Below are 27,346 nucleotides of genomic sequence, written 5' to 3'. Positions count from 1 at the left end.
CGTGAGTGCTGGGATTAAAGGCGTACGCCACCACGCCCGGCTGCAAGGGTCATTCCTAATGATTGCACTTCTGTTCTAAAAGAGAGCTATCCTAGCCTATACAATCTCTTTTAATTCAGATGAGCTCTCCTGCTGCAACTGGCTTTCACTGAAGTTCCAAAGCATAAGGAATTAAATATGGATGGTCATTTTCTTTCTTAAATGATTTATTTTTACTGTGAATGCTATGTCTACACCTATGTGTATATACACCATTTGCATGCCTGGTGATAACAGAAGCCAGAGGAGGGCACAGAATCTCTTGGAACTGGAGTTACAGGTAGCTGCTGGGTGTCCTTTGCTGTATAGATGCTTTTCGGGTTTTTGTTTTTATTTGTAATAACTTATCTTTATTTTTCATTTTATGTGCACTGGTGGTTCCTGCATGTATGTTTGTGTGAGAGGGTCCAAACCCCTGGAATTGGAGTGACAGACAATTTTGAACTGCCATGGAAGTGCTGGATTGAACCTGGGTCCTCTGGGAGAGCAGCCAGTGCCCATAACCACTGAGCCAGCTCTCTAGCCCGAGGCTTTTCAGTTTTTTGAGGTCCATATGGGTATTGGGAACCAAACCCAAGTAGGGTCCTCTGCAAAAGAAGCAAATGCTCTTAAATGCGGAGCCATCTCTCCAGCCCCAGACACTGAATTTCTTAACGCAACACATAAAGTTAACTTAAAAGTTCTACTACAAAGCCATTAGAGACTTTATATATTTGCTTTTTGTATGTGAGATAAAATCAGATATTCAAATCGGGTGTGGTGGTGCACGCCTTTAATCCTAGCCCTCGAGAGGCAGAGGCAAGTGGATGGCTGTGAGTTCAAGGCCAGCCTGGTCTACAAAAGCGAGTCCAAGACAGCCAAGGCTACACAGAAAACCCCTGTCTCACCAAAAAAAAAAAAAAAGATATTTGTGTTATTGAGGGTGAGAAACTTTACCTTAAGCCGGGAGGTGGTGGCATACACTTTAATCACAGCACTTGAGAGGCAGTGGCAGGTGGATCTCTGTAAGTTCGAGGGTCTAGCATGGTTTACAAAGTGAAATCTAGGACAATCAGGACTACACAGAGAAACCCTATCACAAGAAACAAAACAAACAAACAAACAAACAACAACAACAACAACAAAACAACAAGAGAACCAACAGAAAGGTTTACCTTAAAAGCTTTGAGTTGTTTTGTATTTTCTCCAGTTGATCTATTTCTTTGGACAATCTAGCAATTTCCTCTTCCAGGTGTTTCTGAGTCACATCGACTTGTTGGCACAGTCGAGCAAAAGTGGTAGCCATTTCTCTAAAAGAAAAAATTTATGAATGTCTTCTAAAACAAACATATATTAAGGAGAAAAACTGTTTTTGTTTGTTTTTCAAGACAGGATTTCTCTGTGCAGCCCTGGCTGTCCTGGAACTCAGAATAGGCTGGCCTTAATTAAGCTCAGAGATCTGCCTGCCTCTGCCTCCTGAGTTCTGGGATTAACAGTGTGCACCACTACACCCAGCTAAAGAGAAAAAACATTAATAGTAGCTAAGTCGTGAGAGCAGCCCAGGCAGGCGCTTGCAAACCACCTGGCCTTAAGACGACATGCTCACAAGACTGAGCTACTGCTGCCACAGGGCTGTGAATACAAATGAGCTGTGAGCACACGGGAGAAAGAATACTACAACTGCTAGAAGAAAATAAGGCAGCACCCTAGAAGACGGGTGCAGGAGAGGACTTTGTGAGCAGAACTCCATTAGCTCAGGACAAATGGAACCTCATAAAACTGAAGAGCCTCCATACTGCAAAGGACACGTCAACTGAGTGAAGAGACTCTGGAGTGTGACAGGATCTTTTCCACCTATGAATTTCACAGAGGATTCATATCCAGAATTTAGACTCAAAAGACAATGAATCAAGGAAACAAACCACCCAATTAAAAAATAGGCTTTAGATTTGAACATAGCCCTCAAAAGAAGAAAAATGGCTTTTAAAAAATCTCAAAAAATAATCTATATCCTTAGCAATCAGAGAAATGCAAATCAGAACTCCTTTGAGGTTTCATCTCATCTAAGTCAGATTAGCTGAAACCAAGAAAACGACGGAAATCAAATGCTGGTGACAATATGGTAAAAGAAAGACTTCGTCCATTGTAGGGAGGACTGCAAACTGGTGCAGCCACCATAGAAATTACTGTGGAAAATTCTCAAAAGCTAAAAGTCGATGTACCATATGACCCAACTCTACCACTCCTCAGCAAATGCCCAAAGGGCTCAACCTGCTCCACAGCCACTTGCTCAGCCTCCATGTTCACTGGCACTCTATTCACAACCGCGGGAAACGGTCCTTCAACCAATGAACAGACAGAGAGTGAAAATGTGGCACATACACACTATGGAATACTGCTCTGCTGTAAAGAAAAACGGAATCATGAACTTTTCAGGTAAATGGAACTAGAAAAGATGACATTGAAGAAGGTAACCTACACCCAGAAAGACAAACACTACATGCTCTCTTTCTCCTTCTCTCTTCTTTTGATTTTTTGGCTTTTTTGTTTTGTTTTTGAGACAAGGTTTCTCTGTGTAGCCCAGGCTGGCCTGGAACTCAGGGACCCGCCTGCCTCTGCCACACGAGTGCTGGGATTAAAGGCGTGCGCCACCCGCTCCTAGCTACATGTTCTCTCTTGTTTAGGGATCCTTATCACACACATGCACATGCTTGTTTAAATGAACACACACAGTTTAAATGAGGTTGTGCTGTTAGCTTAATGATATGGCTTAAATTATGTTTATTATTAGGCTTACAATTATTACAGTGGTATATTATTTACCTGCTTTCACAATCAATAAAGACACAGACACCTGTTGTATCTTGTAGACTAAGCCTTATTTTACCCAGGCAGATATTAACCCCCTAGGCTACTTTCCAATATCTCTCATTCTTCATCCCCAGCCATCTGTTCTAGTAATTTCTATCTGGGCCATCCATAATCCCAAAATACTTGCTAAGGTTGTTCATCTGGGCCACTTCTTTCATGTGGAACTTTAGAGTTCCTCCTCTGGGCCCACATGGCTCTTTCCCGTCCCATGGGGTTCTCCTCCACCTCCCTCCTCAGTATCTGTCTGCTCTTCTTTCCCAAGATTCTTCTCTCCTCAGAGCCCTGGAACCTTCGCTCCTCCCCTTCCTTCTGCCTTGCCCAGGTGTAGGCCGGTTATTCAGCCAATCAGGGAAGGAAGGTTCAGGGCAGCAACTAGATTGGGAGCCAGTAATTAGCATCAAAATACTAAGTACCAGACCAACATCCAACAGAAGTTTTACCATTTGGGGTGGTAATACTCCCCACATCAGACATAAGAGCAGCTAACAAAACTCCCAGTGCCAGGAATGGAAAACCTTCCCTTGAGTTGCTAGGTAGTGGAGTCCAAGAGTTTTCCCAAAACAGCATAAGCTGTGGCTGTTGCCCTTGGTTGCTTCCCAGAACATGAAGGTAAGTCAGTAACTACTGCTGAGGACACCACACGTGGGACATAAGACTTGGTGGAACTGACCAGAACTGACATGCAAGAAGCACAAGCTCTAAGGGCATCCAAAGGAGCCACACACGCACAGGGAGAAAGGCAATCAACAACTGTGTAGGGCTTTAAAGCCTTAAGGGCCACAACAATGACCCACCCATTGAGATACCCCCAATGCGGTTAAGAGTGGCACTTACATTCTTGTTTTGGCTTTGTGTCTCAAACAGTTTTATGTGTTAATACCTGCCTCCTGTCTAAACCATTCTATATACTACACCACTACAACGTGATTGGTTTGAGAGCTAAATGACTGATGACATCACTCCTGAAACTGCCAACTATTCAGACTCTAATCCCTGTACATTTACAGCCCTGTCCTAGAAATCAAATATCCCTCTAAGACTCACTGTCCCACTAGAGTTTCTTTCTTCATGTTCTCAAACACACTGCTTTTCTCCCCGCTCCTTTTGTTTTAGTTTTAGTTTTGTTTTTGAGACAGGGTTTCTCTGTGTAGTCTTGGCTGTCCTGGACTCACTTTGTAGACCAGGCTGGCCTCGAACTCGCAGCGATCCCCAACCTGCCTCTGCCTCCTGAGTGCTGGGATTAAAGGTGTGCGCCACCACACCCAGCCCTCTCCTCAGTCTTATTGTGCATGTTTAAACCTCATATGGCACCTGCTCCCACAAAGCCTTTATTAAAGGCTATTCTCTGTGAGCTTTACCTGCTGGAGCCCACGTGTCACCACTTGACCCTTCCCTTCCATTCACTTTGCTTTGTCCTTCTGTGCGTGAACTTCTTTAGGGTGAGATCCTCTGGGGCTGTTTAACTCTGCTTCAAATGCATTTAAATACAGAAAACTGTAGCATGGCTTAAGGGGAATTCAATACATTTTAACAAATATGTAACTGTTATAAAAGCAGAAACTGGAGGTTTGGAGACATGGCTCTGGGGTTAAGACACTTGTAGCTCTTGGAGAAGCCCTGGGTTTGGTTGCTGGCACCCACATGGCAGCTCACAACCATCTGTAACTCCAGCTCCAGGGGATCTGGTGCTGTCTGCTGACCTCCACAGACACTAGGCACACACGTGGCACACAGACATGCCACAGCACAGTCCGCGGATGGAGATGCGGGAGCAGAACTCTGAGTGCTTGGGAGAAACCTCCAAGAAACAAGACAAGAGTCTTGTGACCTCAGTTTCTTCAAAACCATGAAATTGTTCTTAGAATGTGTTTTTATGCTTCTCCTAGGGGTAGCAGATAGGAAATAGCTTACTTCTGGTTAGTCATTACAACTGGCTATTGTTATTTGTTTAGGTGCCTCTATAGGAAAACATGTTTCTGCTTTGTGTGGCTTTCCTGCCACATGCAGCTTGTCCTTGTGACTGTGCACTTTACTGCTGTGACTCCTCTTAACCCTCAGAGTACAAACTGTCTGATGCTCTGAATAAAGTTGGCTATTGCATGAGACAATAGTTCACCTCATTATTGGCTCCATTCTCCCAGGTCCCACAGCCTCTAGAGCAATAAACAGATATATAGGCAGGCAAAAAATTCAAACCCATAAAATAAATCTAAGGAATAAAATGTTTTTATGACAGGTATGGTAGTGTTCAACTGTAATCTCAGTGCTCAGGAAGCAGAGACAGGAAGATCTCTGTGAGTTCAAGGCCAACTTAAACCTGTAAGAAAATTCTCTTGAAATCTGAAAGCCAGTACTGTTGCACATCTCAAGTTTACTATAATAGGAAAAAGCACACTCTACTCATCATAAAGTCATCAGGGCAAAGCGGACCCAGGAGGCTTAAGCAGGAGGACTGTCATGAGTTAGAGGCCAGCCTGGGCTACAGTGAGACCCTGTCTTAACAAAACAAAACCATCAGAAATCTGTCCACAATTGAGCCCACTTAATAAATTCTAAAAATTCTAAAACTCCTTCATGCTGAAGGAACCACCTGATCCTAATAGGGCCATAATTTAGGTAACTATTAGTTAAAAGCCCTCCTGCCTTCTAACGGGTTCCTATACACCAACCTCCAAATCTTCAAACCTAATCTACCAGAGACGTAGGAGAGGAGTGGCGAGGGGAGGAGGCAGAGGGGAGCGCCTCTGTCGTGGTGGTGAGTGAACGTGTGTCCATGAACTTCAGTGGACTCTATGCGAGATGCATGCTCCCACTTACTGCTGTACTTGGTGACTGCAGTTTGCACTTGTGAAGCTCACAATCATCTGCAGCTTTTCAGTTGCATAGTTTACAAACTGCTGCTTGAATGCTCTCTCCTTTGCACGGGTGGTCCAGGTCAGCCTTTCGTAGAGGTACAAAGCTCCGTACATACTTAAGGAAACAGAGATGAGTTTCCAGCCCACCGTTTTCCAAATCTGCAAGATAAAGTCACAGCTCACTGTGAGGAAGAAACATGCAGGGCGGGTACACAGTGACAGGTATTATGACTCCCATGATTCATGTTCTAAAAATTTATATACCTTCTTCATAAAGAAATCTGGTGGAAGCTGGCTGTGGGGACACATGTCTTTAATCCCAGCACTCAGGAGGCAGAGGCAGGCGGATCTCAGTGAGTTTGAGACCAGCCTGGACTACAAAGCAAACACAGGACATCCAAGGCTACACAAAGAAGCTCTGTCTCAAAAAACCAGAGAGAGAGAGAGAGAGAGAGAGAGAGAGAGAGAGAGAGAGAGACAGGGAGGGAGGGAGGGAGGGAGGGAGGGAGGGAGGGAGGGAGAATGAATTAGAAAGGGTTAAGTTGCCAAGTAGGTGCTGGGAACTGAATAGGGTCCTCTGGAAAATCAGTCAGTGCTCTTAACTGTCTCTCTAGCCCCAACTTGGTATTATTTCAAAAAGAATAGCGTACTTGAACTTGAATGTTTCAAACTTCAGCTCCCACTGGTATTCAAAGACCGCCACACAGGGCATCTTGTCTGGTGTCAAGGGTCAAACCCAAGCCTCACAGAAGAAAGGCAAGCTCCCTAACAACTAGGATTGAGATTGTATCCCCATTGGCTCTTCTTGTTTTGTCAATATATAACTATCACTTATCTGTGTGTGATGAGAAAATGGGTCATTTTATTAAAAGCCTGATAAGGCTAGGAATGTCAGTGGTGCAGTGCCTACTTGGCACGTGAACAACTCAGGAAAACAAACAAGCAGCAAACAGAAACCAAGTGGATAGCTGATAGGACCTCCATCCTAAAATTGTGTGCGTGGGCGTGTGTTGTTAAAGATAAGTTAAAGCTGTAAAACCTCACGTCAGATGCTTGGTGGTTCCTGAGAACATGATCATAACTTTATTGAAAGTAGTGTTTCTTACCACTCCCCCAACAACTATGATGCCCATGGAGGTCCTGGAGGTGAGCGACGCCAGTCCTGTGATCAGGGTGATCATGAGCTCTTCCTGGGCTGCATTATCTGGTGTTGCTGGGTTAGGAGGAGCAGTAGGAGTTGAAGCTAAAGATCTAGGAAGCTGATGAATGTAGGAGAAAAAGACAAAAAACAAAACAGTTACATTTACAAAGCTGTTTGTTTATAAAAATTAAAGCAAATTATGGGGCAAAAGATTCCAAATAATGACCACAACACAAATGCATGAAGAAAATAAAAACAGACTAAAAGCTCCTTTTTTCCAGCCTCAGCTATCAGACTGCTGAGGTTACAAATGTGCATCTTCATAAGAATTCTATGATATGTACTAACAATACATTTAATAGTAAATCAATAGAAATTGAAACTTTTTTTAGATTAGCTTTTGTGTGTGTGTATACATGCATGCAAGTAGCACTGATCCCCCAGAACTGGAGTAACAGGCAACTGTGAGCTGCCATGTGAATGCTCAAAACTCTGGAAAAGTAGTAGCACTCTTAACGAATGAGCCGTCTCTCCAGGTAATTCCACCTCCCAAGAAATAAAACTATGTTTAAGAGTTGAAGATGCAACACAGTAGTAGACTGTGTGCTTAGCATATGTAATACCTTGGCTTGAATTTCTATTGTTAAACAAACATTAAATCAAAAGCATAATCATTAGGACAAGCAAAAAGCCTGAGTAAGTTAAACTTGAAAATTAAAACCTGGGGCCAGTGAGATGGTTCTGTAGGTAAAGTGCTTTTAGCCAAGTCTGGCCATCTGAATTTGAGCCTCAGAACCCACATAGTAGAAGGAGAGAACCAATATTCCAAGTTACCCCCTGCTCTCCACACTCATATGGCATGTCTGATACTCTCCAAGACAAACAAAATGTGATGAAACATTTAAGAAATAAAAAACCGGGTTGGAGAGATGGCTCAGAGGTTAAGAGCACTGTCTGCTCTTCTAGAGGTCCTGAGTTCAATTCCCAGCAACCACATGGTGGCTCACAACCATCTATAATGAGATATGGTGCCCTCTTCTGGCCTGCAGGTGTACATGCAGGCACAATACTGTATGCATAATAAATAAATCTTAGAAGAAGAAGAAGAAGAAGGAGGAGGAGGAGGAGGAGGAGGAGGAGGAGGAAGAGGAGGAGGAAGAGAAATAAAAAAACTTAAGCCAGGTGGTGGCACATGCCTTTAATCCCAGAACTAGGGGGCTGGAGGTGGGGAGTAGGACCAGAGACCAGAGACAGGCAGATCTCAATGAGTTCGGGCTAGCCTGGTCTACAGAGTGATTCCAGGACAGCAAAGGCTACACAGCTGTCTCAAACAAAACAAAACAAAACAAAAGCAACAACAACAACAAAACAAAACAAAAAAACAGTAATAAAAAATAAAAACCTTGGGGCTGGAGAGATGGCTCAGAGGATAAGAACACTGGCTGCTCTTCCAAAGGTCCTGAGTTCAATTCCCAACAACCACATGGTAGCTCACAACCATCTATAATGAAATCTGGTGCCATGCCATCTGCTGGCATGCAGACATACACCCTGGAAGAATACTGTATCATAATAAATAAATGAATAAATAAATAAATAATAAAAAATTTTCATCTGGGTGTGGTGACTCATAGCTGCAGTTCTAGCATTTGAAAAGTTAAGGCAGGAAGACTGTGATAACAAGGCCACTCTGGCCTACACAGGCAAGCCTAGATTATTCTGAGACCTTGTCAAAAAAAAAAAAAATCTATCACCACAACAAGTCAACCTTTTACATTTCGGCCACCACCTGTCTGTAAATTTGCATGCAGAAAAAAGAAAGAATCCCTAAAACTTAATAGTAGCCAACTTGTACAACAAAAAATGAATAAACATATTTTTCAAAATAAGAACACAAGCCAGGTGTGGTGGCGCACGCCTGTAATCACAGTGCTCAAGGAGGCAGAGGGAGGAGGATCTCTGTGAGTTCGAGGCCAGCCTGGTCTACAATGGGAATCTAGGACAGCCAAAGCTATACAGAGAAATCCTGTCTCGAAAACTCAAAACAAAACAAAAACCATCCTTTGAACCCATAATGTACATATGAAATTTTAAAAGATAATACTTCTGCTTTGAACTCATAATGAACATATAGATAAAACCACTGCTTTAAACTTATAATGAGCAAAAGTAACTAGTTATAGTTCTAATGAAAGACATCAATAGTCTTACTGTAACTCCCTTTTTGTGTAATGACTGTACCTTTTTTGAAATGAAGTAATTTTTTCATATGTAGAGAATCATTGTCTTATATGGTATGAAAGCCCAAGATAGAAATACACTTGTTGAAGTCCCCTGCTTCATGCAAAAATGTGTCCATCTGTCTGTCTGTCATATATGTCTTCATGAAAGCTCTGTGGGAGCTCCCTATGGGCGTGTGAATGTATGGTTTCTCTTTCTTCTTGCCGCGACCATCATGGTTTTTATTTATATGTAAGTGGGTGCGTCAGTGTGAGTATGTGACAGGTGTGTGCAGGTGCCTGTGAAGGCCAGAAGGCCAAACCCTCTGAAGCTGCAGTTACAGGTGGTTGTGAAACACCCGAGGCGGATGCTGACAAGTTACTCGGGTCCTCTGCCAGTGTAAGATGTGATTTTAACTGCTCAGCCACCTCTCTAGCATCTAGGATTGTTTTATAGTCCACAAATTTCCTCAAAAATTATAAAGTAACAAAATTTAAAGCCCATCTAATTTATTTTTTAAAAAAAATACAAATTTGAGCTGGCCGTGGTGGCACAAGCGTTTAATCCCAGCACTCAAGGAAGCAGAAGCAGGGAGATAGATCTCTGTGAGTTCAAGGCCAGCCTAGTCTAGAACTTGAGACCAAGACAGCCAAGGCTACAGAGAAACCCTGTCTTGACAAAACTGAAAGAAAAGAAAATACAAGTATGAGCCATAAAGACAGTACAGAGGGTAAAGGCACTTCCTGCAAAGCCTGATGACCTGAGTTCAAGCCCCAGAAGCCACGTGGTAGAAGCAGAAAACTGATTCCTAGGACACTCTGATCTTCACATGTGGCACATACATGCAGAGGAACACACACGAACAGAAAATAGTCTCAAAACTGAACATAGAACCATCTAGAGCATTTACAGTATTAACGGGCAAACAAAACCACCTCAGGAGAGGCTTTATGAGCCAGACATGAGGACATAAATGGGCAGGTTCAAGGAAGCCAGCTACGTTAGAGAACTCTGCACAATCAACCTGAGATGTCCCCCTGGCACAATCAAGACACGCACCTGAAAGACAGGCTCTGACAGCCCGAGCAGCACCCTCTGCGCATTCGTGGAGCCCAGGAATCGATGCACAAGGGAAGCCCAGCCCAGGGAAAATCGAAACACAATGTCCTCTTGAAAGTCTGAGCACAGCTTGTGGCAGTTGAGATCATAGCTGAGATCAAACTTTTTGCAAGGGATTAGTGTATGAAGGTTATTCTGTATGCCAGCTGGAAGTAACGGCTTCAAGTTTTCTGGAAAAAAAGATTAATTGTTTTTAACAAATAGTAGCTGCGTGCAAGGGTGCGTGCCTTTAATTCCAGGACTCAAGAGGCAGAAGCAGGCGGATGGGGAGTGGGAGGGAAGCAGTATAATGTTTTGCCTTCCAAGCAGTTTATTCAAATGCCAACAGCCCTTTATTAAAGAAGCGGGGAGAGAGGCAAAGGAGGAGGGAGGGAGGGAGGGAGGGAGGGAGGCAGGCTCCATGTGACCCTGCAGACTTGAACATTACCGATAATTTCCTGCTGAGATTGAAGCATGGAGGCATTGACTTCATTGGTGCACCGATCAGCCAAATTTCTTCCCATACCATCTTCTATGTGCTTATTTAATTCCTGTCAATGAGTGTAAACGTGCCTGTTATTTTTCCCATAGAAAGTATGTAGATTTTACAGACTGCTGAAATGGTCTCTTTTGGGTGGGTGCTGGCAACTGAACCTTGAGCGCCACACTTGCTAAGCACATGCCTGACCACTGAGCTCCAGCCCCAGTCACTCTGCAACTTTACATGCGACACAGTTTGCATCTGCTACCAGAGCACGGGATCGGTCCTCATCCATACTGACTGCCAAGGATGCACTGAATGGCCAGTAAATACTCCCACAGAGAACAGAGCAAGAAAGCTGCCTCGGAATGAACGGGTCAACAACTTTAACTTACACTCTTATATACTTTCAGTACACTGGGGGTAGGATGGAACTCAGAACAAAACTCATCAACCAAAACAGACAGTCGACAAATTTCATCTGTCATTGCACAAGAAACCTGAAAACATTAAAAAACTCAGAGTTAAACATTAAAGAAATTCATAGCCAGCCAGGGATGCAAAGCAAAACACCCCCTCAAATGCACAAACAAGGTAAAAATTAAAAACGATTACCAACTACTCAGAATATAAAACCAAGGGACATATATTCATTAAGGTGAGAGACAGACGGCACGTTAGCACTAACACACACTGCTACTTCCAGATCCAGTGAGCAGGCCTCCTCCTACCTTGTTTGCTACCTCCTCGGTGACCTCCTTGATTTTCTTCTTAACATCCAGTGTTAAAAGGTTCATCTGGTTTCGGATAAAGTCCAGTCTATCGATTTGGTCTTCCCTCTCTTCCATTGAATAAACCCTATTTTATTATGAACAGTGATCAATATCTGGGGCATGTTAAAGTCCTAACGAAATTAATTAAGCTTCATCCATTTCTATTTGGAACTATTACTCAGCATGCCATAAGAAAAAAGAAATCTTGTATTCAAAGTCTGAAAGGACTACAATTGCATTTCACTTGGCAAGTCCTTCATGTAGACAGTTTAATATGGATGACCTTGACTCTCCCACATTACCTGCACTCTTCAAAAAGCCAGTAAGAATCCTAAGTCTCCACACAGAACAATTAAAGCAGAAACTCAACGGCAGCTCAGTTAATAAACAAGTGGAACAAACAGTACAGTGGGTGCCAGAGGCTCCTTCTGTATCTATGCACTCTGTAAAGAGTAGGCACAAAAGAGATGGTGCGGCCCACAAAGCCTAGAGTGTCCACTATCTCACTCCCTCTGGAAGGCCTGTGGACCCCTAGATGACAGGGAAACTAGAACCTGAAAAAGCAGCAGCATTAGTCTCTAGGTCATTGATTTCAAATCACAGAGCTGTGCCATGTTTGATTCAATGTCCTAAGTTCTAAAAGATGAAGTTGGTTGATGACACTCTGCAGGGTGGGAGGTGTTCTCAGAAAAATACATACTTTCAAAACTTCAATTCTGAGGGCTAGGGCAGTAGCCCAGTGGCTTGCAAACCAACCAATCACCCTTCAGCTTTAGCCAGGATTAGTGGGTAAAGCTTGTAATCCCTGTGTTTGGGAGGCCAGGGCATGAGAAGTGCCATGAGTTTTAGCCTAGACTCTATTTCAAAAACATTCCTCAATTTTACCCCATCTTGACTGAATCTTTGATGTTTTCTACACTTCCTTGAACTCAACTAAGCTTACTAAGATTCCACGAGGCCTGATATCATTATATTTGTCACATCTAACAACATTTTGTTCCTGAGTGTACCAAGTTTTTTTTTAAGATTTATTTATTTATTATGTATACAGTGTTCTGCCTGCGTATGTGCCTGCTCACCAGAAGAGGGCACCAGATCTCATTATATATGAGCCACCATGTGGTTGCTGGGAAGTGAACTCAGGACCCTTGGAAGAATAGCCAGTGCTCTTAACCTCTGAGCCATCTCTCAAGCCCCAAGTGTGTCAAGTTTTATACCTTTTTTTTTTTTTTTGAACACATTAATCCTATTATGGCTGGGATGAGAGGTGTGTGCTGTCTAGGAAAGCTATACAGTTTCAGTACCTTTACATACTATTCCAAGTCTACAGAAGAAGGGCTGTGAGTTCTGAGTGTAAATAGAGCATCACCTGGTCTGGAATCCTTCTTGTGACTCTGCTTGAAGCCGGGTCTTCCTCTGCCATAAAGACACTCTAAAGCTACTCACACTTTAAAGTCATAATTCATACACAGCCGTCCAGGGAAGGTCACAGAAGTAATAAATAATCATCTTCCAACAGTCATTTAAAAATACACAAGCAGACACTAGTAAAATCACACAACTGGTCTTAGTGCCAAAGCATTCCTCACACCGTTTCAAACCTCAGCCTTAAAGGTCGGGCAAAATGAAAGTAACATTTTGGTCATAACAAAGGAGATGCCTACCTCTTCTCTGCTGCTGCCACGTTTACTGAGTCCAGTATGTTTTTCACAGTGTCTAGTATCTGTTTAGCTCTGATAGTGTGCTGTTCAAACTTTGTTTTCACTGCTGACTGCGAGATACACTCCTGCGAGGGGCCCAAGCCATAACACATTACTGTAATTCCATCCCAACATTTTCAGGAATTCAAACACAAAAACTTGCTGGCTTAACTTAAACCAAAACCAAAAGAAACACAAAAGAAAAAAATTGAGTAATGAAACACAACTTAAAATTACAGAGATTAAGCAAACTCAAAAGTAAGAAGAGTGAAACAGCAAGTTTATATTTTGTGCATCCTCACACAGTAATGTGCAGCGGGCTGACTCCATAACGAACGGAAAAAGAACAGTTGGCACTCTTCTGAGGGTCGTGGCACACCCATGGGAACTGCCTGTCTGCCATTTGTCTTGTTTTAACTATTTTTGTTTGTAATATAATCAAGTAAAGTGTGAGTTTTAGAATTCTTTGCAGTGCTTTAGAACTCTTACTTTAAAATAACTTAGAATCTAAGAATTAATATATGAGCAGTTAAAATTGTCATTAACCACTTAAGTATTTTAAATTACATATTGAGAACCACACACAGCTATTTCAAAGAGCAGAAAGCCCAGCACAGAGCACAGGCCTGAAGGACACTCAGCTGGACTGTCTCGCCCCCAAGGGAGCTGCAGCTTAAGCTAATCAGTGTCTCCTGAAAAGTGGACTTTCCTAGCCCTTTCTCCCTCTTTTTCTTTTTAGTTTGTTTTGTTCTAGTATGTGTTTTTGGTTTTTTTGAAGTAGATTTCACTCTGTAACCCACACTGACCTCTGACCTCCAACTCACAGCAAACCTCCAGCCTCAGCTTCCTAAGTGCTGTGATTATAGGTATGAACCACTATTTCTGGTTTCCCGTGCTTGTTTTTAGATACAGATTTTATATATAACCCAGGCTCCTAGAACTTTAAGTAGCTCAGGCTGGCCCAAATGTTAGGTATGTGTCATTACACCCAGGAGTGTGTTTTTTTTTTCTTCTTTGTTTTTGTCGAGACAGGGTTTCTCTGTGTGGCCTTGGCTGTCCTAGACTCACTTTGTAGAATAAGCTGGCCTCAAACTCACAGCGATCTGCCTGCCTCAGCCTCCTGAGTGCTGGGATTAAAGGCATGTGCCACCATGCCCAGCGCGTTTTTTTTTTTTTAACTAGAATGTCAGAAACTTATCATATACACTGATGGACTTGTCTGATTAATAAATTTTGTTTCAATTTTTCACATTTAATATGTCATACAATTTTTATGATTCATCATCAAAAGTTCATAAAATTGTTGAACTGATCTCATTTCATTTTTATCTCCAAAAAAGTAAAATTCTACATTGATATAACCTTTGAAAACTCAAACTACGGGCCTGGAGAGATAATTCAGAGGTTAAGCACACTGACTGCTCTTCCGGAGGTCCCGAGTTCAATTCCCAGCATCCACATGGTGGCTCACAGCCATTTATAATGTGATCTGGCATGATATACATGCAGACAGAGCACTGTATACAAAATAAATAAATAAGAAAACTCAAACTACTTAGAAAAAAAAAGAACATATGGTCTTGGAACAAGCTAGGCCATGTGGCATCAGCAAATACAATTAGGAAATCTTTTGGTTTTCTATTTCTTTTCTTTTTTTTTCCTGTTTTGTTTTTCTAGACAAGGTTTCTCAGTGTGGCCTTGGCTGTCCTTGACTCACTTTGTAGACCAGGCTGGCCTCAAATTCACAGTGATCTGCCTGCCTCTGCCTCCGAGTGCTGGGATTACAGGCGTGCACCATCACGCCCAGTGGTTTTCTATTTCTATGGTCATTTTTTTTATTTGGGTCATACAATCCTCCCATGCTGCTATTAATCCATCATTTTGAATATACACACACACACACACACACACACACACACACACACACACACACACACACAAACACACACACACGTTACTACAATCTGTGGTAATCACTTCCTGAAGCTCACTACTGTTCTTGTGATGAATGAGCAGTTTTCAAGCTTCTTTAAACACTGTTTATTCAATACTCTAGTTCTGTGTTCACTACACTGAAATCACCTGAATCCTACATGTTCATTGAATGTACTATTCACAACCTGTGTTAAGTCTCTCAAAATTACCTCTGTGCCTCACTCAGAAAAAAACCAAGATCTTTCGCTCTGTAGCTCTTTCCTCAATACTTTGTTTGAGATAGGGAAAACAGAGTAATTCCTTCCTTTAGGCAATTCATTTAGTCAACAGCTTGTAATGACAGCCCACTCTTCCCCAATTCGGTTGGTTGTATTTTGTCATGGATCTCGCTTAAGCGTCACTCATTCTTACTAAGCGTCCAGTGACAGCCGGGTGCCCTATTTCTACTCTGTGAGTCTACAGCAAAGACTCTCCTGGACCCTCTACCCAGCTCTAAGCTACTGATCCTTTTGTTGTTGTTGTTTTGTTTTTTGTTTGTTTGTTTTTTGAGACAGGTTCTCTCTGTGTAGCCTTAGCTGTTCTGGACTCACTTGTAGACCAGGCTGGCCTCGAACTCACAGAGATCCGCCTGCCTCCGCCTCCCGAGTGCTGGGATTAAAGGCGTGTGCTACCACCACCCGGCTTAAGCTACTGATCCTTAAATGATCAGGCTCAGCTTTGATTTTGTTTTAAATCACTGCCATGTAAATGTGCCAAATCAATTCCCACAAAAGCAAAACAAAAGCATGAGAGTAATCTTAAGAGACGCTCCTCGATGAAGCAGATCTAGATGTCAGCAATGAAGACCCAGCGCACACAAGACAGCACAGTGTTAGAGCTGGACTAGACGGAGTGAAGAGGACTCCACGCTGCCAGGCAAGGGCGCCTGACTCAAGTCACCCAAGGTGAGCAAACACAAGGGGAAAGGCAGCCTCTTCCTCGGCTTCTAAAGGAGCACACCGGGAACTCCTTACACACTCCTGAATGAACAAACATTGTGGTAGGAGTGCACAGGTGCACACTGCAAGTTACTTCATCAGGAACTCTGCAACTTTGCAAGAAGTTAAAAAAAAATACTGACCAAAAGCATCACACAATGTGAGCCAGGCAAGAAGGAAAGCCACAAATTGCTTAGACTGATGGATAAAGTGAGCTATATCAGAAAATGAGTTAAGACAAAAGAGGAATGAACTTATTGGCATTATAAAAGTATTTTTGAAATCTTAAAAAAAAAATACTGACCAACTGCTCGGCTCCATCTTGTCAGAATATCCTATAGACTTTCAAATTTAAAAACTGAGAACCAAATTATAAGCACAGATCAATTAGTTTTCTGATTCTTATTAATACCTAAAGAAATCAGCTTATTAATAATATATAATTACAAACACCCAAGAATGCCATTTCAGTATGTTTTAAATTGAAAGTGAAAAGAAAGAATGAACTTACCTCTTACCTAGATGTGCCATACATGTAGATACGCACATATTTTTATATATACATGCACACACATTGTTTATTTTTTAAAAAGCAGTTTCACTAAATTGTCCAGGATAGACCTGAAGTCATGGGTTCAAGGATCCTCCTGACTCAGCCTCCAGCCATGCACTTAGCTTTCTTCTTGTATATTAAAAGTCAAACCTCTATGATCTCACTACCAAACACCAGGCTTGGCGTCACACCGGTAGTCTCCAGTACTTAGAGGCTATGGTGGGAAGATCAGTCAGACCCAGGAGTTCAAGGCTGGCTTACCATAGATAGTGCGACTCAAAATAAAAAACAAAACACATCAACACTTGTCTTTTGAAAAAGGAGACATTCAAGGCCAGCCTGGTCTACATAACAAGTTCCAGGCCAGTCATTACAAACCAATTTTATTTGCAATCCTTACCACTGGGGCAACACTACTGCCTAACACATCCTACATCCTAAGTTACCCAGCCTCACAGGAATGTCCTTTAAAGCCATGCACTGACACTTACACATCTTCCCTCACGCACCAAACCTATGAAGAATAGGTACTGGTGAAGAGCCTGTGCAACGAAATATGTCCTCGTAGTAAGACCACCCCAATGCAGGATTAAAAAGTAAAGCTTTTGTTCCAGTTGGCTCCCAAGCCTTGATTAACTCAAGCTTCAGCTAGGTGCGGTGGCGCACGCCTTTAATCCCAGCACTCGGGAGGCAGGCAGATCATGGTGCGTTCCAGGCCAGCCTGGCCTACAAAGCGAGTCCGGTATAGCCAGGGCTACACAGAGAAACCCTGTCTTGAAAAACCGAAATTAAAAAATAAAATATATTTAGCTCATGAATAAAATGAAACATATGGCAAAGATCAAATTGCTTATGATGGTGATTTAGCAGGTAAGAGCACATACTGCTCTTACAGAGGATCCAGGTTTGAATCCCATGATTCATGTGAGATGGCTCACAGGCACCTGTACCTTCAGCTTCAGGGAGCTCTCACACTTCTGTCCTCTTTGTGCACCTGGAGTAACATACCCACTCATCACCAATTAAAAATAATCTTTAGGGGGAAAAAATCTATAAAAGATGGTAAATTTGCCAGGCAGTGGTGGCGCACGCCTTTAATCCCAGCACTCGGGAGGCAGAGGCAGGCGGATTGCTGTGAGTTCGAGGCCAGTCTGGTTTACAAAGCGAATCCAGGACAGTCAAGGCTAACACAGAGAAACTCTGTCTTGAAAAAACAAAATAAATAAAAAAATAAAAATTTTTAAAAAGATGGTAAATTTAGCCGGGCATGGTGGCGCACGCCTTTAATCCCAGCACTCAGGAGGCAGAGGCAGGCAGATCGCTGTGCGTTTGAGACCAGCCTGGTCTACAAAGCAAGTCCAGAAAAGCCAGGCTACACAGAGAAACCCTGTGTCAAAAAAACAAAAAAAACCTACAACTTACAGTTTCACACTTTTTTTTTTTTTTTATTTAATGAGACGGGGTTTCTCTGTACAGCCCTGGCTGTCCTGGACTATCTTTGTAGACCAGGCTGGTCTCAAACTCAGAGATTCACCTGCCTCTGCCTCCCGAATACTGAGATTAAAGGTATATGCCATCACTGCCTAGCTCTTTAAAAGTTAATTAGTTTTTAAAAACTAAAACTTAATCTCACCGCTCAGGAGGCAAAGGCCGGCAGGTTTCGGTGATTTTGAGGCTAGCCTGGTCTACAGTGAGTTTCAAGCCAACTAGGGCTACATAATGAGATCCTGTCTCAAAAGAAAAAAAAATTAAAGTGAAGAATAAAAACAGTAAAACTAAACTAGGTACTGAACCCACGGAATATACCCAAAGATAAATCCACAATCATAAGCCTTTTCTTAAAAAGCAGAGGGAAGATCAGCTCAACTAACAAAGACCTTACAGAATAGACTTCATAGTGATAGTTATCAACTGATAATTAACCAAAACACAGGGCTCAGGTTTTGAAAAAAAATCAAAGCAATTATAGTCATTGGCAAACCAACAAATGTAACTTTATGCTACTGAATTTTAGGCTCTCTGAAATTAATCAATTTCTAAGAAATCTTAAGTTACCAAAACTGATTTAAAAAGAAAGCTTGGGCTGGAGAGCATCCGTGCTTAAGTACAATGCTCTTGCAGGTGACTCATGCTTGGTTCTCAGTGCCCAGGTGAGGCAGCAGACAGCCAACTGTAACACAGCTCCAGGCTGTGACACCACCTCTGGCCTCCAATGACAACCCCCAAACATACTCATATATATCCGCCCCCCACCTTACCTCCCCTCTCTCAAATAAAGTCTTTTTCCCCAAAGTTCTGAGAAAAAACTGACAATTCAATCCAAACCACTAAGAAATGATCTTGTCTTTCTCCATAAGGTATGCAGAGATAAAAAAAATTTAATAAACTGATCATGTCACATAATTATGAGTCTCCTTTAATAACAACAGGTTTTAGTTTATTTTCTTTGTGGTTTTGTGAAACAAGATCTTGTATTTAGTCTAGGCTCACGTCCAATTTGCAAGCTCCTTGCCTTGCCTCCTACATGCTGGGATTACAGGCATGCACCACCATGCCCAGCTGTAACCAGAGCTTTAACCTATAAACCCTGACATATCACACAATCTTACCTAACACAACAGCTCATGAACAAATTTTCCATACATAGCATATAGACTCCCAAATGAAAGTCATAAATCTTAAACAGGGAAGGAGTTATGATTTAAAGAGAAACCAGAGTACCCTATCACAACTTCTAAAAATGAACTGCCCAAGTTTCTTCTAAAATTACTTTAGGTCTAGGCATGGTGGCACACACCTATAATGCCAGCACTTGGGGGTCAGGGAGAACTGTGAGTTGGAGGCCAGGCTAGCCTACTTAGGAAGAGTTCCAGAACAAACTGAGCTATATAGCAAAACCCAGTCTCAAGAAAACAGCAGCAATGACAAAAACAAGCCTAGCAAGACAGCTTAGCAGGTAATGTGCTTGACATGAAAGCCGGACAACTGAATCCAATCATGTGAGCCCAAGTTGTCCTCTGATTGACACATATACCTACACTCACAGGAATATATCTCTGTTTGTCTGTCCGTCCATCCGTCCCTCCCTCCCTTCCACTCTCTCTCTCCCCACGCGCGCGCGCGCACACACACACACACACACACACACACACACACACACACAGGGAAGGAGGGAAGGAGGAAGAGAGATACTAATAAAATAACTTCTAAAACAGGCACACGGATGGAGCTCAATGGTAGAACCACTGCCTAGCACAGCACTACAAACTGTGTGTGGATATACACAGATATATGGTTATTCCTAAGTCAGATTGCGGATTACAGTTTGGGGGCTTTGGATACACACACACACACACACACACACACACACACACACACACACACACTCCTAAGCCAAGCTTAGATCAACAGGAACAATATCTCTGGAAACCTGTGTTTTCCAAGGCACCCCATCCCGTGTTCTGTTGATCAGCCAGGTCTGATATCCAGTGCTCTACAGCACAAGATCTATGTTTTTCAGTCCAATCTAATCTAGAAGCTATTTTAGGAAATCAAAATGTGTACCATGAGCTAATAATGAAGAGACACAGGTGTATAGCAGAACAGTGTTTGACTTGGTGGGAAGGGGGCTAGTGTAACTCTACATATTCCACACGGATGAAGTAACTGATAAGATCAGATTCACAGATTTTTCAGCAAAAGAGGAAGAGACAATGGTCTTTGAGATGCTAAGATTGATGCATCCCATGGCTTGGCCTGAAAAGAGACCTGTTGCTATGCAGGGGTCCTTAACAAAAGCAGGTGACTCTGATTCCTTTTAAACACTTCATCTTCATAAGCCACCAAATTAAACATTAGGGAAAAATAAGCAAATTATTAATTTAAAAGGTTCAGCCTGAGCTGGGCATGGTGGCACACACCTTTAATCCCAGCAGAGGGAGAGGCAGGCAGATCTCTGTGAGTTTGAGGCCACCCTGGTCTACAAAGCGAGTCCAAGACAGTCAAAGCTACACAGAGAAACTCTGTCTCAAAAAAACAAAAACCAAAAAACAAAACAAAAACAAAATGCCAACATCCAAAGAATATTTCATTTGAACATAGGTTGAGTTTTAAATTTAGGGGGGATGAAATGCCTATAACCCAAGATCAATTTCCCTCTGTGCTGGCTAGTACTGTTTGTCGTCTTGACACAATTCAAGGTCATCTCGGAGGAAGGAAATTCAATTCAGTTTTGAATTGCCACCAGGCAACCATCATCTACTCCAACAGCAATGACTGTTTGTTCCTGCTCCACATGTATGAAGACAAGGAATGCCATTCATTGCACAACACAAGCAAAACTAGACCGCTTTTTCATTTATAAACATATAAGCAAAACACAGCTTCTCAATTCTTACAGGTCATTCTTTCTGCGGGGGCTTCTTCTCTTCATATTTTTCTTGTTTCACTTGCTGTTGTCAGGACTACATTTAATAACAGCAGAGGTTATTGACAAAGGTAGACAGTGGCGACGATGGTACTCTCTGACCAGTGCTATGAATAAGCCAGTAGTAATTAAATTCCTACCTCAAACGTTTGTTCAAAATTCTGAAACTCCTGTAATCTTGCCTGAAATCCTTCTGCAAGTGCCCCACCTGTAACACGGGCAAAAGGTTTGATTTTATTTTTGTTTTGCTTTTGTGAGACAAGGTCTTACATGCAGCCCATGCTACTTTACCTTGCATCATCACACCTGCCTCAGGCAAAGAGTTTTTAATCTGGTATAATAAACTCCCTCTACCCATGGCACAGATGTTCCAAGACTTTTCATGGCTGCTGGAAAATGCAGAATATAAAAGCCTAGATTATGCTATGTGTATTAGTTTACTTTCTATTGCTGTGATAAAATACCATAACCAAACACAACAACTTGGAGAGCAAACTTGGCTTACTTGTTGCCATCATAGTCCATCTTAAAGTTAAGTCAAGGCAGGAACCAAAACAGCTGCCACAGAAGAATATTGTTGACTGGCTTGCTCTCCAGGGCTTGTTCAACTTGCTTTCCTATACCACGCAGGTTACCTGGCCACGGTGGCAGTACCCACAGTGGGCTGGCCCTCTGACATTAATCACTAATCAAGAAAGTGTACCGCAGACTTGCCCACAGGCCAATCTGATAGAGGCATTCCTTCAACTCAAATATCCTCTTCCCAAAGGATCCTAGCTTGTGTCAAATTGACAGAAATCGAACCAGGACACTATGTTTTACCTTCTATATACATACATAAAGTCAATGCCCTCTTTATAAGGGCCTTTATGTACGTACTGAGTGTATCTTTGAAGTTAGAGGTATATTGACATATTAGCACAAATTTATTTTGCATCTTCAGTTTGACAGATTTGTTCTTTCTGTAGAATCTAACGATCTTTATTTTATCAAGCATTTCACCTTTGTGACCTCCACTGGGTGACTAAATTGCCTGCACCAGTAGGCACTCTCCACGTGAGCTGTTCTTCAATACAATAAGGGTCCTACAGCACAGCCGTGCAGTTACACGCCAGCTAATAAGACAGTTGTTCTGAAATTACTGAACAAAAGGAAGACTCTTGGGATGGTGCATTCATATCACACTACTCCTAACAGTGTGATTAACAGGTGCCATATAATCGTACTGTAACCCAGTTGAGCACACATCACTGAAGCTACAGGTAAGCAGGGGACAAGATTAGAGTTTCACCTGCTACTATTCTGTTATAATCTAAATCTACACTCAAGAAGGAAACAGCGATTACTACATACCGCCTTCTGGCATCCCCTGGGCTTTATGCTTCCTGGAGTTGAGAACTTCCTTGGCTGAAACAAAAAAGATCCGATTCCGAGCTTCCAAAGGACTCACAACTTTGAGCTCTTCTACCAAAAAGTGAAGGCATCTTTCCATGTGCTGTCTGCGCACCTGCAAGTAGGACAGGCATTTTAACAATTTAAACAAAACAGAAATAATAATCAACCACCACGGGCCTATATTACACCATACTAAATAGTGACTATGGTGCTTTGCATGAGAAATGTCTGCTACAGGCTTGGGATTTTAAATACTTGATACGCAGTTAGTGACACTGTTCAGGGAGGCTTAGGAGTTTTGGCTTTGCCAGAGCAAGTGTCATAGTGGGTGGGCTTTGAGAACTGAAGGCCTCTCCCACTCCCTATTTGCTCTCTGCTTCATCCTGCAGTTCAAAACCAAAGCCCTCAGCTTTGGCTCCAGCTGCCATGCCTGTAACTTGCCTCCCTACCATGACAGACTTTCATCCCTCTGGAACCAGAAGCCCAAATAAACTTTCTTCTATAAGCTGCTGTGGTCATATTCATACAGTGATATGTATTAGCCATTCCTATATCCTTAATAAATGCAGGAAATTTCAGCAAATGGAGCCTGATCCTTGGTGGCAGGAAATCTCTACTTAATAATCTCCCTTTTGAACATCAAATACTACCCAACCATTACAAAACATCATAAACAAGTACTAATGCCTATCTAAGTGCATGGGAAAACTTAATAAATGTTATTTATATATATATATTTTTTTTTTTTTTTTTGGTTTTTTTTTTTTTTTTTTTTTTTTTTTTTTTGGTTTTTCGAGACAGAGTCTCTCTGTGTAGCCTTGACTGTCCTGGACTCACTTTGTAGACCAGGCTGGCCTCAAACTCATAGCGATCCACCTGCCTCTGCCTCCCAAGTGCTGGGATTAAAGGCGTGCGCCACCACGCCCGGCCCAATAAATGTTATATTAAGAGTATAAGAATGCTGGACAGTGGTGGTGCATGCCTTTAATACAAGCACTCGGGAGGCAGAGGCAGAGGCAGGCAAATCACTGTAAGATCGAGGCCAGCCTGGTCTACGAAGTGAGTCCAGGACAGCCACTACACAGAGAAACTCTGTCTCAAAAAAACAAAAACAAAAAACAAACAAAATGTCAAAAGAACACGGAAACTGGAGCTGGAATGTAGCTCAGTTAGTAGAATGTTTGCCTGGCACACATGCAGCCACTACTGAAGAGGATCTGGTGGGCCATGCAAATGATGGATCACAGCACTCAGAAGGCTGACAGCTCAGAGTCCAAGGCCAGCTTAGACACCAGGGGCACACCGTCTCACAACAGAAACAAAAGAAAAAGAAAATTAAGCTAAAGAGAAATGCCAAGCTAATCAACTATTCTGTGAGGCTCTCCTAATTCTGCAATTCCTTTAAGAGTAATGCCACAGGGGCTGGAAACATAGCACAGCAGTTAAGAGCACAGGCTGCTCTTCCAGAGGACCTGGATTCAATTCCTATCACCCACATAGCAGCATATACCTGTCTGAAACTCCAGTTCCAGGAACAATGTTTCATCTTATATACCACACAACTAAAATCAGAAACACATAGAAAAAAAATTAAATAACACTACTTATATGCCGTGACAGTTAATACTGACTAGACGGAGAAGGACCTAGAAAACTAGGAGCATTTCTCTGGTGTGCCTGTGAGGTCCTTTCTTTGGAGTGGAAAGTCAGGAAGGGCAGGCCTGCACATCGCCCCACCCCCTGCTCTGGGCTACTTTGCAATGAGCTGCTCTTTCTGTGAGTCACACTCGCACCATGAATTGGAGGCTTGGACAGTCTCAACTTCATTGTAATAATAAAAAATTGACCAACACATACATCAACTGCTTTTGGGTGTTTATTTTATGTTCATTTTTTGAGACAGAATCTCACTGTACAGCCTTGGCTAGCCTAGAACTCACTATTCTGACCAGGCTGCCTCTGTCTAGAGCAGTGGATCTCAACCTGTACTGATACTCTTTTGGGATCACATATCAGATATCCTGCATATCGTATATTTATATTACAATTCATAACAATAGCAAAATTACAGTTATGAAGTAGTATCAAAATAATTTTATGGTGGGGAATGTCTCAGCTTAGGTTTTATTGCCGTGAAGAGACACCATGCCCAAGGTAACTCTTAAGACACTTAACGGGGGCTGGCTTAGTTTCAGGGGTTCAGGCCACTGTCATCATGGCGGGAAGCATGGCGGTGTGCAGCAGACATGGTGCTGCAGAAGAAGCTGAGAGTAAGGCAGCCAGGAGGAGACTGACTTACACTGGGCAGAGCTGGAGCATATATATGAGACCTCAAAGCCCGCACCCACAGTGACACAGTTCCTCCAACAAGGCCACACCTACAATAACAAAGCCACACCTCCTATGGGACAAGCATTCAAACACATGAGTGTATGGATCAAGCTATTCAAACCATCAAAGGGGGCACCACAACACGAAGAACTGTATTAAAGGGCTGCACCATTAGGAAAATGGAGAACCACTGCTCTCGGGTGTTGGGTTCAAAAGATATGCACTAGCACACATGGCTCTTCAAACACCAGGTTCTTTCTAAAAGTGCATGGAGAATACAGCTCAGTCTGCAGAATGCCTACCTAGCAGGCAAGGCTCAGTCCCATGCACCATATACACACACCTGTGATCCCAGCACTAAGGAGGGTTAGCTAGGAGGATCAAGAGTTAAAAGCAGGTGGCGCACGCCTTTAATTCCAGCACTCAGGAGGCAGATGCAGACAGATCGCCGTGAGTTCAAGGCCAGCCTGGTCTACAGAGTGTGTCCAGGACAGCCAAGATAACACAGAGAAACCCTGTCTTTAAAAAACTTGAGAGAGAGAGAGAGAGAGAGAGAGAGAGTGAGAGAGAGTGTTGAAGGCAAATCTCAGTTAGTTTGAGGCCAGTTTGTGCTACAAGAGACTCCATATCAAAAGCAAAGCAAAAAGACAAAACAAAAAGTAGTCAAAGGGCCCACGAAGCTCTGGGTGTGAGGTATGCTTAGTTGTTTTATTCACATTCTAGGCAGGTATGTGAAATCTGTGAAAAGCCATTAAGCCAACCACTAAAGATTCAGGCAGGCACTTTTTCTGTTAGACATTTTATATGTTAATAAAAGTTAAACACGGGGCTGACTGAGAATATAGCTGCTCTCCCAGAGGACGTAAGTCCAATGTCCAACAGCCACATGAGAGCTCACAACCATCTATAACTCCAGTTTATAGGGCGTCCACTACCCTATTCTAGTCTCCTTGGCATCAGGCATGTGAGCGGTGCATACATGCAGGCAAAACATGTACATATGAAAAGAGCACAGCATGAGGCTAGAGAGATGGCTCAGAGGTTAAGAGTAGCGGTTGCTCTTTCACTGGTCCTGGGTTCAATTCCCAGCAACCACATGGTGGCTCATAATTATCTGCAATGAGATTTAGAGCCTTCTTCTGGCCCACAGGCATACATATGCAGGTATAAATAATAAATAAATAAGTCTTCTCTTTAAAAAAGAGAGCCGGGCATGGTGGCGCATGCCTGTAATCCTAGCACTCGAGAGGCAGAGACAGGCAGATCGCTGTGAGTTCAACGTCCACTTGGTCTACAAAGTGAGTCCAGAACAGCCAAGGCTACACAGAGAAACTCTGTCTTGGAAAAGAGGGGGGTGAGGGGAAAGAGAGAGAGAAGCTGGGCGTGGTGGTGCACACCTGTGATCTCAGCACTCAGGAGGCAGATACAGATGGATTGCTGTGAGTTCAAAGCTAGCCTGGTCTAATAAGTAGTCCAGGACAGCCAAGGCTACACAGAAAAACCCTGTCTCAAAAAAAGAGGGGGAGAAAAGTAAAACAAAAAGACGTTTCAAGTTCTGAAATGAACAGTAGCTTAATATTTCAGATACCTATCACAAACCCTTATACATTTTCTAAAATCATACTCTTATTTTTTTTCTTTTAGTGTTTTTCAGACAGAGACTAACATAGCTCAGGCTGGTCTCAAACTACTGCTTATTACATAGCTCGTGCTGGTTTTGAACTCCTCATCCTTTTGCCTACACCTTGAGTCTGGGACTAGGCCCAGCTATAGTCCTACTATTCTCACAATCAGAGAAGAACTTCTCACAACTTCCTCTTAGGTGTATTGTTCTCTCAGATAACTGTACATGACTGCAGTTCAAACAAAGGGGAAAACTTACATCCTCCATGTACTCTGGCTCTGAGGCAGAAGCATCCCAGCGATTGTTCAGAATGAAAATGTTTGGCTTTGACAGTCGTTCATTTACCTTATGGAAAAAATGTTTCTCCTGAAAAATAACAAGAACAACACTTTAAGAAATATTTTCTATTTACATTATAGTCGAAACCTTTTACTTAAAAGTCTGAACCATTTCACGTACAGTGATTAGCATCTGAGATAAAGGATCCTAAGACCCCTGTGAGCACTCACCTTTCCCTCAGAAACGGAAACATTAGGCCAGTGGGAAGGGTTTCCTGCTCTTGCCAGGTCTCTCTTGAAATTCAACTAATAACTGGGCGTGGTGGCGCATGCCTTTAATCCCAGCACTCGGGAGGCAGAGGCAGGTGGATCGCTGAGAGTTCGAGGCCAGCCTGGTCTACAAAGCAAGTCCAGGACAGCCAAGGCTACACAGAGAGACCCTGTCTCAAAAAAAAAAAAAAAGAAAAGAAAAGAAAAGAAATTCAACTAATACTTATCAATCTGTAAGTGTGGACGTGTAAGAATGACTATTTGACAACAAATGCAGCTGTTAAACGTCACTTCAAATCATTTTTAAGAGTTAACTAAGTTGCTGGTTGTAGTAGTGGAACACCTTTAATCCAAGGTAGAGATAAACAGCTCTCTGTGAGTTTGAGGCCAGCCTGATTCT

At 42.6% G+C, this 27,346-nt stretch overlaps 1 protein-coding gene across 3 annotated transcripts in view; it reads right to left on the bottom strand.

The window, feature by feature from the left end:
- Positions 1 to 27,346, bottom strand: part of MFN1 (mitofusin 1) — a 51,316-nt gene that overhangs the window by 1,704 nt on the left and 22,266 nt on the right. For all 3 annotated transcript variants that reach the window (XM_084768487.1, XM_084768486.1, XM_084768488.1), the window contains exons 7-17: positions 26,657 to 26,764; positions 22,402 to 22,555; positions 21,189 to 21,256; positions 13,122 to 13,243; positions 11,416 to 11,542; positions 11,080 to 11,184; positions 10,652 to 10,754; positions 10,165 to 10,394; positions 6,851 to 7,003; positions 5,707 to 5,903; positions 1,194 to 1,328 (exon numbers count right to left, since the gene is read on the bottom strand). In XM_084768487.1, coding sequence (XP_084624613.1) covers positions 1,194 to 1,328; positions 5,707 to 5,903; positions 6,851 to 7,003; positions 10,165 to 10,394; positions 10,652 to 10,754; positions 11,080 to 11,184; positions 11,416 to 11,542; positions 13,122 to 13,243; positions 21,189 to 21,256; positions 22,402 to 22,555; positions 26,657 to 26,764 — 1,502 coding nt within the window. The remainder of the gene's footprint in view (positions 1 to 1,193; positions 1,329 to 5,706; positions 5,904 to 6,850; positions 7,004 to 10,164; positions 10,395 to 10,651; positions 10,755 to 11,079; positions 11,185 to 11,415; positions 11,543 to 13,121; positions 13,244 to 21,188; positions 21,257 to 22,401; positions 22,556 to 26,656; positions 26,765 to 27,346) is intronic.

The sequence above is a fragment of the Acomys minous genome, assembly GCF_964271855.1.
Source record: "Acomys minous genome assembly, chromosome: 19".
NCBI lineage: Eukaryota > Metazoa > Chordata > Mammalia > Rodentia > Muridae > Acomys > Acomys minous.
Note: the sequence above shows the minus strand (reverse complement) of the source record. Positions and strands in the feature narration are given on the sequence as shown.